At 39.3% G+C, this 15,301-nt stretch overlaps 1 protein-coding gene across 2 annotated transcripts in view; it reads right to left on the bottom strand.

The window, feature by feature from the left end:
* The window catches only part of HEATR1 (HEAT repeat containing 1), a 64,029-nt gene extending 58,483 nt beyond the window's left edge, over positions 1 to 5,546 (bottom strand). For both annotated transcript variants that reach the window (XM_069064492.1, XM_069064493.1), the window contains exons 1-3: positions 5,347 to 5,546; positions 3,160 to 3,311; positions 565 to 781 (exon numbers count right to left, since the gene is read on the bottom strand). In XM_069064492.1, coding sequence (XP_068920593.1) covers positions 565 to 781; positions 3,160 to 3,301 — 359 coding nt within the window. In that variant the 5' untranslated portion in view covers positions 3,302 to 3,311; positions 5,347 to 5,546. The remainder of the gene's footprint in view (positions 1 to 564; positions 782 to 3,159; positions 3,312 to 5,346) is intronic.
* Between the last annotated feature and the right edge of the window lie 9,755 nt (positions 5,547 to 15,301).

The raw sequence follows: 15,301 nt of genomic DNA, 5'->3' as shown, positions 1-15,301 counted from the left end.
GCATACGATTGGAGGTATGTGCCCTTGATTCTTCCTTAACAATTCAAGAAACTTGGGGCAGTTAAACACAGAAAAGAATGTTTGTCCCAATATATCTTGTCACAAGTGTACAGGTACATTCTCAAAAAGTAAGGTAGAGTGGGTTCATTTAAATAAAGATATTTTAAGCTATTTATTGCAGATTGCTAGTATCTATTTTTGTAAATACTAAAAAAAAAAGTCATTTTAATGGAGGGACTGCAATATAACAGAAAAAATCTACTAATGTACTTAATTTTTTTTTAAATTATAAGCAATGGGGGGTTAAGTAACTTGCTCAAGGTTACACAGCCAGTTATTTTTGGGTGTGGTGCTGAGTATCTGAGCCCGGATTTGATCCCTAGGTCATCCTGACACTGGAGCCGGTGCTCTTACTCACTGAACCACCCGGCCGCCCCTAATGTACTTAATTTTTAAAAAATCTTTAAATTAACTACACAAATGAGTACTTTGAGCCATTTTAGTGATTTTTAAAAATGCTTAGAAATTTAATTCTATTAGTATGAATAGAGTTTAACTAACTACCTGTGAATCAGCCACTCCAGGCACTTCTGTGCTGGTTTAAGCATGAAATAAGGAGACAAGTGTATAAGAAATAATGAAATATTCTCATCCAGCTGTTTGTTCACTGCCTTAGTCTGAACACTCCTCTCCAAGCTTTTTGCCAGCTGGCTGAACAAAGTAGACTCAAACTTCTGAAATGAAGGATCAATCCCAATTAGCTCTTCAAGGCCAGTACATCCTAAGAAAAAAAAGTGGAGAGTGGTTTTGTATAAAAAGACAATAGATCTTATTGCCAAGACCTAGAAATATTATAATGAAATGTCACCACTATCTATTCATAACTCAAATATATAATAAAATTTTAAAACACATGAATTTACTATTTAAAACACCCTGGTGAGACAGTGATGTTTAGAGGTTTGGGCAATGCTACATTTAAGAACTCCTTCCCAATTCTGATCCTAACAGCAATTTTCTATGTGATTTAAAAGTATTTGGCTAAATTTTCAAATAAAGAAAATATTTATCACCCATTAAGTTGTAACAAGCATTTGCAAATCCTTAAAATAAGTCACTGCACAAATAAAGAGCACTGACTTTCAAGTGAGAGGATCTGAATTCAAAGGCAAGACACATTCCCTCTTTGGATCTCAATTTCCTTTTCTATGAAATGACTGGGTAAGATTAGATGATGTCTATGTTCTCTTCCAGCTCTAAATACTACAAAATTATTCATGTAAACTATAGTATTTATCCTGAGGGTTCTTGTTAAAGTTAAGTATTAAGGGCTGCTGGGTCGGCTAGGTGGTGCAGTAAATAGAGAACCAGCCCTGGAGTCAGGAGGACCTCATTTCAAATCCAGTCTCAGACACTTAACACAAAACTAGCCGTGTGACCTTGGGCAAGTCACTTAACCCCAATTGCCCTACCTTCCCTCCTCCAAAAAAAAAGGCAAAAAAAATATTAAGAGCTGTAAACTAATTTACATAGAATTTATTTCTATCTAAAACATTAAGACACAAAAACATTTCTGACCCGACCTTTCATCTCACTTTCCCTTCCAGTCCAATCCGGGTTGGCTAATCTTATTACTATATGCCATTCTCACTCTTACTCCATGAAAACTTTTCTTAGTTCAAAATAATATTGAAAGAACCTTATAGATGGAAGGAACATCAGAGGTCCAACTTATTCCTGAACAGAAATCACTTCTACAACATCTCCACAAGTGGTTTCCATCCCAATAGAAGAACCTTCCCTTCTCCTGGCCAAAACCCATGATAGAGAACCCACTACCTTCTGAAACAGGCCATCCTGCTTTTGAACAGCTCTAATTGTTAGGAAGCTTTAGCTTGTATGGAGTCAAATCTACCTATGCTAAGCATGCATCCATTACTATTAGTTCATATATATACCATTTCCTCACCAGCTCAGATGATCTCCTCTGAGCACACTCTAGTTTGTTATTAATGTCCTTCCTAATTTAGTCTATGGATTTCTATTGTACTTGTAGTTTATAGTACAGAACCCACGATGGATTATACACTGCCTTTTACATCTAAGGCTTTTCTTTTATAAGAGCCTAAAACTTCTACTTTATTTATTTACTTATTTTTAGAGGGGAGAAGGTAGGGCAATTGGGGTTAAGTGACTTGCCCAAGGTCACATGGCTAGTGTTAAGCATCTAAGGCCAGATTTAACTAATATCCTCCAAACTCCAGGGTCGGCGCTCTATTTACTGAGCCACCTCGCCAATCCCAAACTCCTACTTTATAGAGTTAGACCTAGGCTACCCAGTCTAATTCTCTCATTTTACAAATGAGGAAACTGGGGCCCAAAGGGAATAGATGATGTGCCTAAGGTCATTGAAGTTATTAAGAAGCAGAGGTGGGGGTGGCTAGGTGGCACAGTGAATAGAGCACCAGCCCTGGAGTCAGGAGGACCTGAGTTCAAATCCTGCCTCAGACACTAACTCACACAAAAACTAGCTGTGTGACCTTGGGCAAGTCACCTATCCCCAAGTGCCCTACCTTCCTCCTCCAAAAAAAAAAAAAAGAAGCAGAGGTGGGAATTCAAATCCAAGCATCCCAATTCTAAAGCCAGAGGCTCTTTATATGCCACACTGACACCTATTTTTGTAATCCTCATATTGAAAAGCAAAGGTATCAAACTCATGGCCCTCCTAGAATGCAGTCAAATTAAAACTAGATAAAAATGTTACTGGGAAATATTTAATGAAATAAATTTAAAATACAATACAATGTAGATAATGTTAATTTGTAATTTTCTAAGTGGCCCAAAGGGATTCATTTCTACTTAAGTTTGATACCATTAGTGCATGTGACACAATCATGATCACAACAGATGCCTAATAAATACCAGTTGATTTTTTTAAAAGCCCACTAAGCCTGTGGGCAAAGAGCTAGCTTGATTCAACAAGTTTTGGTTCTCAGTCCTCTAATTCAGATGCCACATAAGACAACTCCTCAAAGCAACAAAGAGCATAGAAGAGAATGTTAAGTATGGCAGAGAAGGGAAGAAAGGCTTTCAAACTATGTACCAATGTGGAAAATAAACACTGAAAATCTCTTTTTTTTCCAAATGTGATATGCTTACCTATAGCAAAGATGGTATCTCTGTCAATGCTGGCTGCTTCTTTACAATCAAACAGCAAGGATGCAACTTCATGCCTAGCCAAGAGACTAGGATCATTTTGAGGTAGAGCAAGACGCTGCAGTTGCTGTGATAAAGATGTCATCTTTTACCACCTTAAAAAAAAGACAACAATGATAACGAGCAATCCAGTGAACTTATATAGTAGATATGAAGACCATAAGAAAATACCATTCCTGCATAAGTATTCTTCTTGAAAGAACAGACCATTCTATGAATCAATCAACAAGCATTTATTAAACACCTACTTTGTGCCAGACACTGAGCTAAGTAATACACAGAGACAAAACTGAGACAGTTTCTGACCTTTGAGCTCACATTCTAATAGGTGAAATGAAGTGTATATATGTATATGCACAATATGTATATACACAAAATGAATACAAAGTAATCTGGAGTGAGGAGGTACTAGAAGCTGGGGAACTCTGAAACAGTCTCATGTAGAAGCCATAATTAGAGATTCTAAAGGAAAGTGGTAAGAAGAGTATACATCAGGCATAGGTATACTTGTGCAACACAGAGATGGAAAAAGGAGTGTCAGGAGTGGGTAACAAGAAGTTAGTTTGGCTAGACTGAGAAGTGTGTGAAGAGTGACAATGTGTAATGAACGTGGAAAAGTGGGTATAAGCCATACTGCAAAAGGATTTAAATGCCTAATAGAAAGAGTTTTTATTTTATTCCATAGTCTATTTTATTTATAGCACCTACTAGACTATATCAAGTAGGAAAGTGACATGGTCAGACCTGAACTTTAGCAACTCAATTTGTTATGTGGGAGGAGGATGGACTAGCAAGGGAGAGACTAGAGCAAATAAGTTAGGAGACTACTAGAATACTACAGGTAAGAAGTGATGAGGGCCTAAGCTAGGGGGAACAGAAAGACCTAATAAATAACTGGATATCTGGGTCGAGTAAGAGTAAAGGATACTGGGTATTTAGTCACTGGGTAACTAAAAGGAAGGTGGTACCTTTGACAAAAATAAGGAAGTTAGAACAGTAGGTCTGGGCAGAAAGATGAGTTATGTTTTGAATTTGATGAATTTAAGATGCCTGTGAAATATTCAGTTGGAAATGCCCAATGGGCTGGAGATAAGATATAAAGATAGACAGAAAGAATGATAGAGATGGGGTATTTATACCTGGGAGTTAGCTGCATAGAGGTGCCAAATAAGTGTTGACAGTTCACTCCCAATAAAGTAGAGAGAGAGAAAGGCCCAGATCTAAGCCTATTTGGGAGAAGGTCAATGGATGGAAAAGGGATTATAATCCAGCAAAAGAGACTGAAAAAATGGTCTGACAAGTAAGAGAACACAAAGAGCAGCATCAGGAAAACTTAGACAGATGTCCAGAAGAGGTCAAGTCTGAGTTTTGAGCAAAAACAACGTAAAGCATGTACTTAACTGGTAACTTTGAATTACAGTTCCAAAAATCAGATTTCTAAAAGTCAAGAAGTTAAAAGTATAAGGAACTTAACCAGCTTTATTTATCCGCAGGAATTTGTGAAAGAGGAGAGATATGAGACAAAAGCTTCAACACAAAAGGACTAAGGAAGGGTATTTTGATTTTAAGTAAGAAGGAGCCCAGGGTTGGTTTGTAGATTAAACAGTAGATACCAAGACTAAAGTTTTGGTGTTTTGTTTTTTTTTTTGGGGGGGGGGAGAAGGGGAGAGCAGTGTGCTATGGGAACAATCTGCCCGAGAGTACAGGAGGGAAAAGTATCCAGGATACAAGTACAGACTGGCCTTAGTGAGAAGAGCAGTTTCTTCACTAGAGACTGGAGAAAAGGAGGAAAAAATGGGGTTGATATCCAAGAGTTTGGAGATGTGACGCAGAGAAGGAAACTGCTGGCAAATGGTCTTTTTTCCCCGGGTTTGGTAGAGGCGGCCAGAGCCTACCCAGTCGGGCAGACACTACAAAGTGACAGACACGTGGGAAAAGACACACCCCTCCTGGGGCTCAATAGCACCCGCGCAGCCTAGCCGAGCGGAGCCGGGCCCGGGCTTAAAGTGTCTGAACGAGCCCACCCCCCGCCCCCTCCTCCCCGCCGGGCTCTGGTCTCTGCAACACACTGGTTGGGGCTGCGGCTGTCTCCGAACCCCCAGACCCAGGGAACTCCAGTTCCTCCTTCACCTTTCACCATGAAGTGGCGCCGGCACCCGCGTGTCCGGGACTACGCGCACCCGCTCCCCGATCAGCTTCCTACTTAGTCCCGCGGAGCTCCCTCAGCGGCTTCGTGCGTTACTGGGAAGGGTACAGGTACTCTTCAGCAAGATTCCCCCACATGGGAGCTGTGAGCCGGAACTCTGACCCGGAAGCAAAAGGCGACGCGCAAGAACACTTCCGGGTTAGCTCTCGCGAGATAGCCCTCCAGAATTGCCGCACCTCCTCAGTCCTCCGAAGGCGGAGCTAAGCGTCCACGTGACCCATTGTTCCCGCCCTTTCCTCCACCCGAAGTTGGAGGCCTCAAGTGCTTGTACTAGCTTTGTGAATCTAGTCTAGCTCCTCAGTTTTACCTAAAGGTGCTTACGTTCTCGTGATAGAGGCAACATGAAAACACTAGCAGTGTGACCCTGGGCAATTCTCTTAACCCTTTTGCCTCAGTTTCCTCATTTGTAAAGTGAGCTGGAGAAGGAAATGGCAAACCGCTCCAGTGTCTCTACCAAGAAAACCCCAAGTGGGGTCACAAAGTGTCAGACACGACTGAAACGATTAGCATGGAAACAACTATAGGCATACAAAAAAAACATACAAGGTAAAGTGGAGGTATTCTCAGAAGGACCCTAGAACTGAGGGGGACAGGGAAAGGTCTGGGGGGACTCCAGGACGTAGGAATTAGGACTGGGACTGAAGCCAGGGAAGGCAGAAGGCAAAGATGTTGGCAGAGAAAAAGGAGGGAGACTGGTCTAGGCATAAGAGAGACCCCCTCGGGGTCTTGTGTGAGGAATGACCAGACAAGCCCGTTTTATTTAGAGTCCATGGAGGTGGGTAAAGTGTGAGAAGCCTGGAGGGATAAGGAGTCAGGTTGTGGAAAGCTTCCAATGATAGAATATTTTATATTTTATCCTGGAGGTGATATGGAGTTACTAGGGTGTATTGCCTTGGGCACACACGGAGTGGAACATGGCCTGGAGGGAGGAGAGGCCAGTAAGAAGGCATATTGTAATAGTCCAGGTGTAAGGTGGTGAGGGCCAGTCCCAGCAGTGTCTGGGGAAAGAAGGGGGCATAGAGGAGAGATATGGCAAAGGCTGACCTGATTGGATATGAGAAGCATTGAGGAATCAAGGATGATGTCTAGCTTGTGAGCCTGGATTAACAGAGAGGATGGTGGAACCCCTGATAATAACAGGAAAATAGGAAGAGGGGAGGGTTTGGTAGGAAAGATAATGAGTTTATTTTGGACATGTTGAATTTCAGATGTTTACAAGATACTGATTTTGAGATGCCCACTGGGCAGTTGGAGATGAGAAATGAGAGATCTTTGTATTCTCAATATCCAGCACAAATACCTAGCACATAGAAGGTGCTTAATTGATTAATTGAAGAGCTTATAGGATCTTAAGCCTCAATTTTGAACTCTTGGGTTATGCTTCCCTATGGAAAGTATCAGCCTTTCTCTTGATTTCACTGATGGAGACTGTCTTTATAATGAATTGGTTGGTTCAGACTCCTTTGAGATAGATGTCATTTCTCCATCTTTTTGGTCTCAGGACCCAAAAAAGTTTACACTCTTCAAAATTATTGAGGACCTATTTTGTTTATATGAGTTCTCAATTGAGATTTACCATATCAGAAATTAAAAGTTTTTTTTTTTAAGCAATTGGGGTTAAGTAACTTGCTCAAGGTTACACGGCCAGTTATTATTTCTGGGTGTGGTGCTGAGTATCTGAGCCCAGATTTGATCCAGGTCAATCCCGACACTGGAGCCGGTGCTCTTACTCGCTGTGCTACCTGGCCGCCCCCAGAAATTAAAAGTTTTAATATTATTATGAAAATAGTTTTTGCCTCATGGGCCCCCTGAAAGGATTTCCAGAACCTCCAGGAGCCCTTAATCCACCCTTTGAGTATTGTTGTTCAGGCAAAACAAAATGCCACTTCTAGCCATGCCTGAAAACGTGTTCATCGTCTCTCAGGAGCTGAATGGTATATTTCATCTTCATTCTTTTGGAATCATGGTTTGCCATTGTTTTGATCAGAATTCTAAAATCCTTTAAAGGTTTTTTTTTTTGCTTTTTGGAGGGGGGAAGGCAGGGCAATTGGGTTGTGACTTGCCCAAGGTCACATGGCTAGTAAGTGTTAAGTGTCTGAGGTCAGATTTGAACTCAGGTCCTCCTGACTCCAGGGCCAGTGCTCTGTTCAATGCACCACCTAGCCACCCAAGTTTTTTTGTTCTATAATGTTATTGTATAAAATGTTCTGTTCACTCAGCTCTGCATCAGTTCATAAAGATCTTCCCAGATTTCTCTGAAACTTTCTATTTCACCATTTCTTATGACACAACAATATTCCATTATATTCATATTCCACAATTTGTTTAGCCATTCCCTAATAGTAGCACACCCTCTTAGTTTCCCATTGTGAACTACTATAAACAGAGCTGCTATAAATATTGTTGTACATATAGCTCCTCTTCCTCTTTCTTTTATATCTTTGTAGTGGAATCCTAGTAGCTGACATAGCTGCATCCAAGGGTATGCACGGTTTGGTAAATTTCTGGGTATAGTTCCAAGTCATTTTTCTAAATGGCCAGACCAATTTGCAATCCCACCAACAGTGCACTAATTTACCTATTTTCCCAAAGCAAGGAGGGCAGATTTTCTGGGCAGAACAGTCCTAGCATCTAGACTTTTATTTTTTTGAGGAAACAGAGATATCCTAGGTAGCACTAGTTTTAATGGTTGTCTTCTGGGCAACCCAAAGTTTGAGAGTTTAGGGATCAAGCCTCCTGTGAAGAGAAGGGGTATTACCTGGGCAGTGGTTTTCTTGATAAGAAGATCATACCTATCGTCATAAATGCCAAGAAAAGTAACCACAACAGTTGAAAACCACAATTGGTGGAAGCAAGACTGTGGACTTTGTATTCTGCCATTTCTGTGAGTTATTCAGATTGGCTAGATCTGATGGGAAGAGGTACTGTTCCTCTTCTGAGGGGAATCCAAACCACAGAGTGGTTCTGGAGTACATTGGGATCCTGTAGAAAGAGGGACCCAATAGAAAGGAAGAATTGAACTGTTTATGGAATCCTGTGAATCAATTGTGCATTTTTATGGGGGTTTTTTAAGATGGAATAAAGATTTCCTGTACCTAATATATGCTTTATCACCTTGAGAGATGTAATAGATAGAGGACTGGCCTCAGAGTATGAAAGATTTGGGTTCAGATCTTATCTTACATACTTCCTCAATGTGGTGGCTTTAGGCAATCACTTAATCTCTCTGTTTCCTTATTTGTGAGATAGTATTGATAATAGCATCTACTTCACAACCTTGATCAATCCCCTCCCTACAAATGTACTGATTTATTACATTGATAGACTTTCCTTCCAGGTGAATATCATAGTCTGGACCATAACTATTTTTTATCTATTTGATTTTTCCATTACAAATTCTCGGATTGATCTCTTTGGAATACTCATTGACTTTTTGCATGTTTTTGTTGTCTTTTGAGTCACTTGCCATTTTGTTTACATAATTTACAATTATATGACATCACTGGAAGAATATTGGTTTCAAAGATACAGCAAGCAGCAATGCAATACAGTTAAATTAAGGGCATCCTTTGAAATGAGAGATCTCTGTGTAAGATGGAGAAATTTTAATTAGAAAGAAATGATCAATTTCTTCTATCCATTTCACTTTCAATATTGGCCAGCAAATGCCTTTCTAGATATTTGATTACATGGTAACTCACCATCCATACTAGTGTAATGTTAATGGAATAGGAAGATCTTCCCTGCCCATTAATAGGCCTATGGGACCTGTTTTGAGGTCTGGCCCAGCTCACTGCTATGATACTGCCTGAGTCACATGGAGCCAATGGGAGGAGTCTGCCCAAGAGCAGAGAGCGAGAGCAAGGCACTTGTCTAGGGGAACTTGTTTGGGGAGGCTTGACAGAAAGAATACTTAAGATGTTGGCACTCCCTGATTGGTTAGTGATGTTTCAAATAAATATTTTGGTTTTGCCTTTGAGGAAGACAGTTTATTATATTTTGCAAATCTACCCTGGAAATATGTTTGTATATTCATAGCAGCTGCTATGGATATCACATTGATGTTACAACTAGTGAGGGAAAAAGAAGAACACCCCTACAGAAGATTTAGGAGTCCAAAGGTGAATTATTAAAAGCCAGCTGGAGATAGGAAAGGAATGAAATGATCCTTAAAATCTGCTACCAGATTGATGTGATGATGTTTTCCAAAGAGAACTTCTGAGCTTTCCTTCTTTTGTGCAGGAAGTTTTGTCTCTGAAATGTATTGGAGATGTTTCATCCTTTGGGGGAGTTACCAAGAGAGTGATTGGTGGAGAGCAAGGTGTTAGCTGTTACTTCTGTTTTCAGAATTTTTGTGTGCAGTAATTGGTCATTGTTGTTGTATTTCAGTTGTGTCCTACTTTTTGTGACTCCATTTGGGGTTTTCTTGGCAAAGGTACAGGAATGGTCTGCCATTTCCTTCCTCCAGCTCATTTTACAGACAAGGAAATAAAGTAAACCAGGTTAAGTCACTTGCCCAGGGTCACACAGCTAGGAAGTATCTGAGGCCGGATTTGAACTCAGGAAGATGGGTCTTCCTAACTCCAGGCCTGATATTCTATCCAGTGCACCACCTAGCTGCCCTAGTAATTCGTTGAAGGTTATGTAAATATGGAACTGGAATGTTGGGTTTACTCAAGATTGGCTAACAAAGGAGAGATGTGGAGGACCTGGTCTGTGATTCTACGTGCTATGGGCCATTTGAGATCAGACAAAGGTTTATCTATCAAGTTATAATTGGTGAAAAAAGAGACTTTCTCTGCTGGTATCATGGATGAAAGCAAAAGAAAGCAATTAACAGTTAAAACTACATAGGTAAATTAGATAGCAGGCAATTCTGAAATTACTTAGCCAGTACCAGGAGGATGGCACTGGGTTGAGTGTAATAAACTCACAATTACACAGAGATCCTAGCAAAAGAATGGCTTTAATGGTAAATGTTAGCTTGTAAAAACATGCGCTTTCTTATATTTATTCTAGTAACCAATACCAATTAATTCCTATTCCCCAGAGAGGAAGGATGGCACTTGCAGCTACAATATTCTAAGAAGCATACAAATTCTTATATATGTCATAAGAAAGGGTCATAGAAAACACAAACCAGATGTTGTAAAATGAATTAAGGCAGTCATAATTTAATAGGCCTCACAACATATCATAATCTGGGTAATTTGTGTTTTTCAATCTTTTTTTTCAGTGCAGATGGTCAAATTCATCTTTTTCAAATTATTATGGATTTTACTAAGAAGGTTTGGTAGTGTTCCAGGGCTCAATGCAGTTCATACCATATCATCTGTGAACTGCTGTACTCACAGAAACTTATGAAAGATAGTGAATCATTCTTAGTTTTGGACTCTGCACAGTATATTATTTATGACACAGGCAAATACCTTAAGCGAGCAATCATTTTCCTGTTTCATATCTCTTAATCTTGACCTTAATACTCATCAGGTTTTAAAATAAAGTTATCTTCATGATCGTATCTGCCATAGAATCTTGTACAGTTTCAATAAATGTGTGAGAGACACTTGTTTGGAGACAATCTCAAAACAAAGCATTTTGTTCTATGCTTTAGAAAGAATCAATTACTTTTAATCATCTAAGCAGAGGACATAGTAGAAATTTGTATTAAGTATACCTCTCAGAAAATTTTGTAACTATAGAGACGTATTTGGTCTGCTATAAAAAAAATTGATTGAAAAATATTCTAGTATCCCATCATTAAGGTAACTTCTATGTGTGCATAAACTCTCTTCATAAAGATTTTATAAGATGTCAAGGATCTGCAATTTTATTAATATGGATCTTTCCTCCTCCAAGGCAGATCACAACACCTCTATAACTTAGTAGATAGTCTCCTTAAGTTTCCATGGTCAAAACTTATATCTCCCTGAAATTAATCATCCAAATTTAGCCAGGCTGGCCCTCTCCAAACTTTAGCCAAGCTGGCCCTCTCCAAATTTAGCTAGGCCAACACACTTCAAATTTAGACGGAATGGCCCTCTCCATATTTAGTAAGGATGACCCTTTCCAAACTTAGCCAGACTGACCCTCTTCAGATTTTAGCTGGGCTTGTCATCAGATAGCAGGCATACTTCCATTTCCAGGCCTAACTCAGAGCCTTTCTAATTTCTAGGACCTGCCAGAATTTGCCTTTCTCTTGCATTGACTTTGACAGCCCAATATCACCTCCTAATCAAGTGTGTACAGATGAAAAATTTGGCATTATGGCTTCATAGTTGCCATTCACACTCCTTTTTTGGAGGGGCAGTGTATATAAAAATGTAATTTTTTCTATTCCTTAGAAAATTTCCCTTCTTTGACAACTAGGCAGTGCAAAGGATAGCATGATGGATCTGGAGACAGGAGGAACTCAGTTCAAATATGGCTTCAGGAACATATTGGCTATATGATGCCGGGCAAGTCATTTAACCTCTGTTGGCCTCAGTTTCCTCTTCTGTAAAATGGGGATAATAATAATACTTACCTGGCAAGATTGTTTTAAGGATCAAATGAGATAATTTTTGTAAAGTATTTAGCACAGTGCCTGGCATAGAGCAGGTGCTATATTCCCTATCTCGCCTTCCTCCTCCCTCTTTGAGATATCCTGAGGATTGATGCCTGAGTACCTTTAGGTTATATGTTATTCAGGTCCTGACACTCTTTCTATTTACTTCATTTTTTGTATTACCATTGCCCATGTAGTGCATCATGTGCTGAGGTAGAAACATACAAATGTGGTACTTCCATTATCTTTGCCAGTGAATAAAGATCACTACAAAAACTCGGCAGATCAGTTCTATTGTGCATCCTTTGTTGCCCTCCTTTTAATTACAGATACAAATTGTGCCAGCCCCATTAAATGTAATTTAGAGTCAGAAAACCTGGGTTCAGATCTCAACTCTGCCTCATATGACCTTATGTGAACTTAGGCAAGTCACAATAATAATAACTGACATTTTTATAGCATTTTAAGGCATACAAAGTACTCTATTTGCGTGTTTATGCCTGGGTATATATTAAAATTAGTTGTTGCCTTTGATGTGTTTTGGCACATAGTTTTGGTAAAAACAAACAAACAAAAATTTTGAAAATCATCAGGAAAATTTGTATGTATCAGTATCCCTTCAGTAGGATCCTTCAGTGCCTCATCCTGGTGTGAAAGTAAGTGTATTGACCCACACTTAGGAAATCAAAAGGATTTTTATTACTCTCCCACTTCAGAAATAATAACCACCAGATGGCAGAAGAGTCCTTCTTTGACCACTAGTTCTGGCTTCCTTTTCACAGTGGTGAGTGATTTAGGTTTCCCAGTAATTCTATCATAAATGGAACTCACAACCTATGAGACGTGGAGTAAAATTAGAATCAGTGGCACAGCTCAAAAGTTTTTGGCAAGGAAAAGGATTCATGGATATTACATACTTTCCTGAAAAATTTGACTGTCATTTTATATTATCTGTTAACCCAACAGAAAATTTATTTTAAGGTATCTTCTATAGGATAACTAAAATTAATATTCTTCAAGTAATTTAACAGTTACAGAAACTAATAAGACTATAGTAGATATGTCTGGAATTTAGAAGGCTCTCTAGTCTGTTGTTGGAAAGTCATTAGCCTAGAAAGTCAAATATTTTTATATTTTTGTTTATAACTGAATCTTTGTAGTAAACTCACAACTTTGTACAATATATAACTCAGTTAAAGTCTTATTTATAATTGGTTTTTGGACAAAGTAATATGACTGATTAAGGTGTAAAGGGTTTGTAATATGTTTGGACTGAGGGAATACCCAAGCTGTGATTTCACAGGGCCAAGAGAAAAATTCTTAGGTTGTTTTCCTATATATATTTTCTATAGATTTTATTTCATGGTGTAATGGAAAGAGTGCTGAATTTGGAGTAGGAAGATCTGGGTTCAAATATCATTTCTGTGTGACTCAGGTAAGTTTTTTAACCTCTATGGGTCTCAGTTTCCTCATCTGTAAATTGAGTTCAACTTAATGATCTCTGAAATTCCTTCCATTCCTAAATCTATTATGATAATGATGATATAACCTAACATTGCAGTCTTTTTTTTTTTTCCCCACTGATGCCCTCAACCGTTTCTCCGTAGGAATATCAGTATTTGACTCATGTATAGGTCTGTCAAGAAAAGGAAAAGGGACCTCAGCTCCCATGCAAGCACACAAGCTGACAGTATAGCAGTCTTTATTAAAATTGATCAAAAAGGGAAAGACACACCCAAGGTCATAATATAGTCAAAACAACTCTCTCCCACCCTCTGGTAAACCCTATGGTCTTAAGCCAGGGACCTATAACAGTTCTTCAGGCACAGAAGTGTTGTTTCAGCTATTGAATTAACACCTTGTTTCAGTTAAAGTTTCTTTTGAGCCTTGTATCAAGTCTGTTAAGAAACAGAACATGTGAACCCCACAACTTGTGAACCCTAGAACTAATGAATTCCTGCAACAGGAAGCTAATGACCATGTAGAAGTAGAGGCCCAGGCTAGAGACAGCAGAACTGAGAAGAGGACTCTTGTGGTGGCAGAGTCAAGAAGGAGAAAACTTGTGGTATCCCAGCACTCTGTTTGTCTGCTCTGTCTGTGTTGATGTTTGTTTGTGATACTTTGTACAGAAGCCCTGGGACCTTACTGGAAGCCCTGAAAGAGGATTTTCTGGTTGTATGTGTACAGAAGTCCTGGAGGAGGGTTTTGGAGGTCCTGGGACTTTGCTGATGATTTGTGCTGACCTCTTGGACTTTGTTTGTGGATCTGTGTTGATTTCTATGTTGATGATTTGTGATGAGTTCTAGACCTTGTTGGTGGGTCTGAGTTGATTTCACAGGCAGATAGTGAATTGAAGATGGTGCCAGCAATGTGCATGGATATTATTGTGGCTTTGTCAAGCTTTGTCTTCCCAGAAACAGGAACTGTGAAGGACTTGAGGTAGACTGGACACTGTGAACTTCAATATGAAACAGGAACTGGACGAAGAACTGGGCAAGGAACTGGGAGCTGCCTGCCTTTGAACCCAATGACAATTGAAGCTGGGACCATGGAAGAGGAACCATGGAAGCTGAGAACCAGCCTCTAATCAAGCTGAAAGAAGACTTTACTTGGATACTGTGTACTGACTGAGAAGATTATGATTTACTGTGACCTAGGGGTGGAGAACATTGACTTTTGTACTTTGTGATTGAATTAAGGATTTTGTGATTGACTAAATGAATGTACTTTGTTTAAAATATGTGACCACTTTGGTGAAAACTGTGTGGCCATTTTAGTGATAAGTTGTTGACTTGTGACATGGTGAATGCTGTATTTTTATTTTCTATGAATGTTTTGCTCTGATTTGTTATTGAATAAATAAAGAACTCACTATACTATGTAATCAGAACCTTGAAAGCTGTTCACAGCAGAAATCCTCTGGAAAGCTGCACATGCATGGCTTCATAATTATGAGGAAAAAAGGAATAGGGGATAAAGAGATGGCCTTAGATCTAGGAAGACCTAGGTTTAAGTCTCACTTCTGATATTTACTGGCTTTGTGATTCTTGGAAAATCTCATAACCTTTCATTACTTTATGCAGTTGTAACTTTCAGAGAAAGTACTGTCCTGCATTGGTAGAGGGAATTTCCTCATCTGGGAGTTCCTTATACTAATGAAATCACAGGTTTACTCCTTCTTCCTATCCTATCCTTGCATCGAACCTCCCTTTCCCAAATAGGAAAAATATTTGTAATTGCTAGAAAGTCAAGCAAACTATTTCTCCAGTGAATCTCACTTTCACTAGAGACGTGTACTATCCTCTAGACCAGTGATGACAAATTCAAATAGA

The sequence above is a fragment of the Petaurus breviceps genome, unplaced genomic scaffold (assembly GCF_028583685.1).
Source record: "Petaurus breviceps papuanus isolate PSGF00001 unplaced genomic scaffold, PetGlider_PUasm1.0 90633, whole genome shotgun sequence".
Lineage (NCBI taxonomy): Eukaryota > Metazoa > Chordata > Mammalia > Diprotodontia > Petauridae > Petaurus > Petaurus breviceps.
This window is presented reverse-complemented; position numbering and strand designations above follow the sequence as displayed.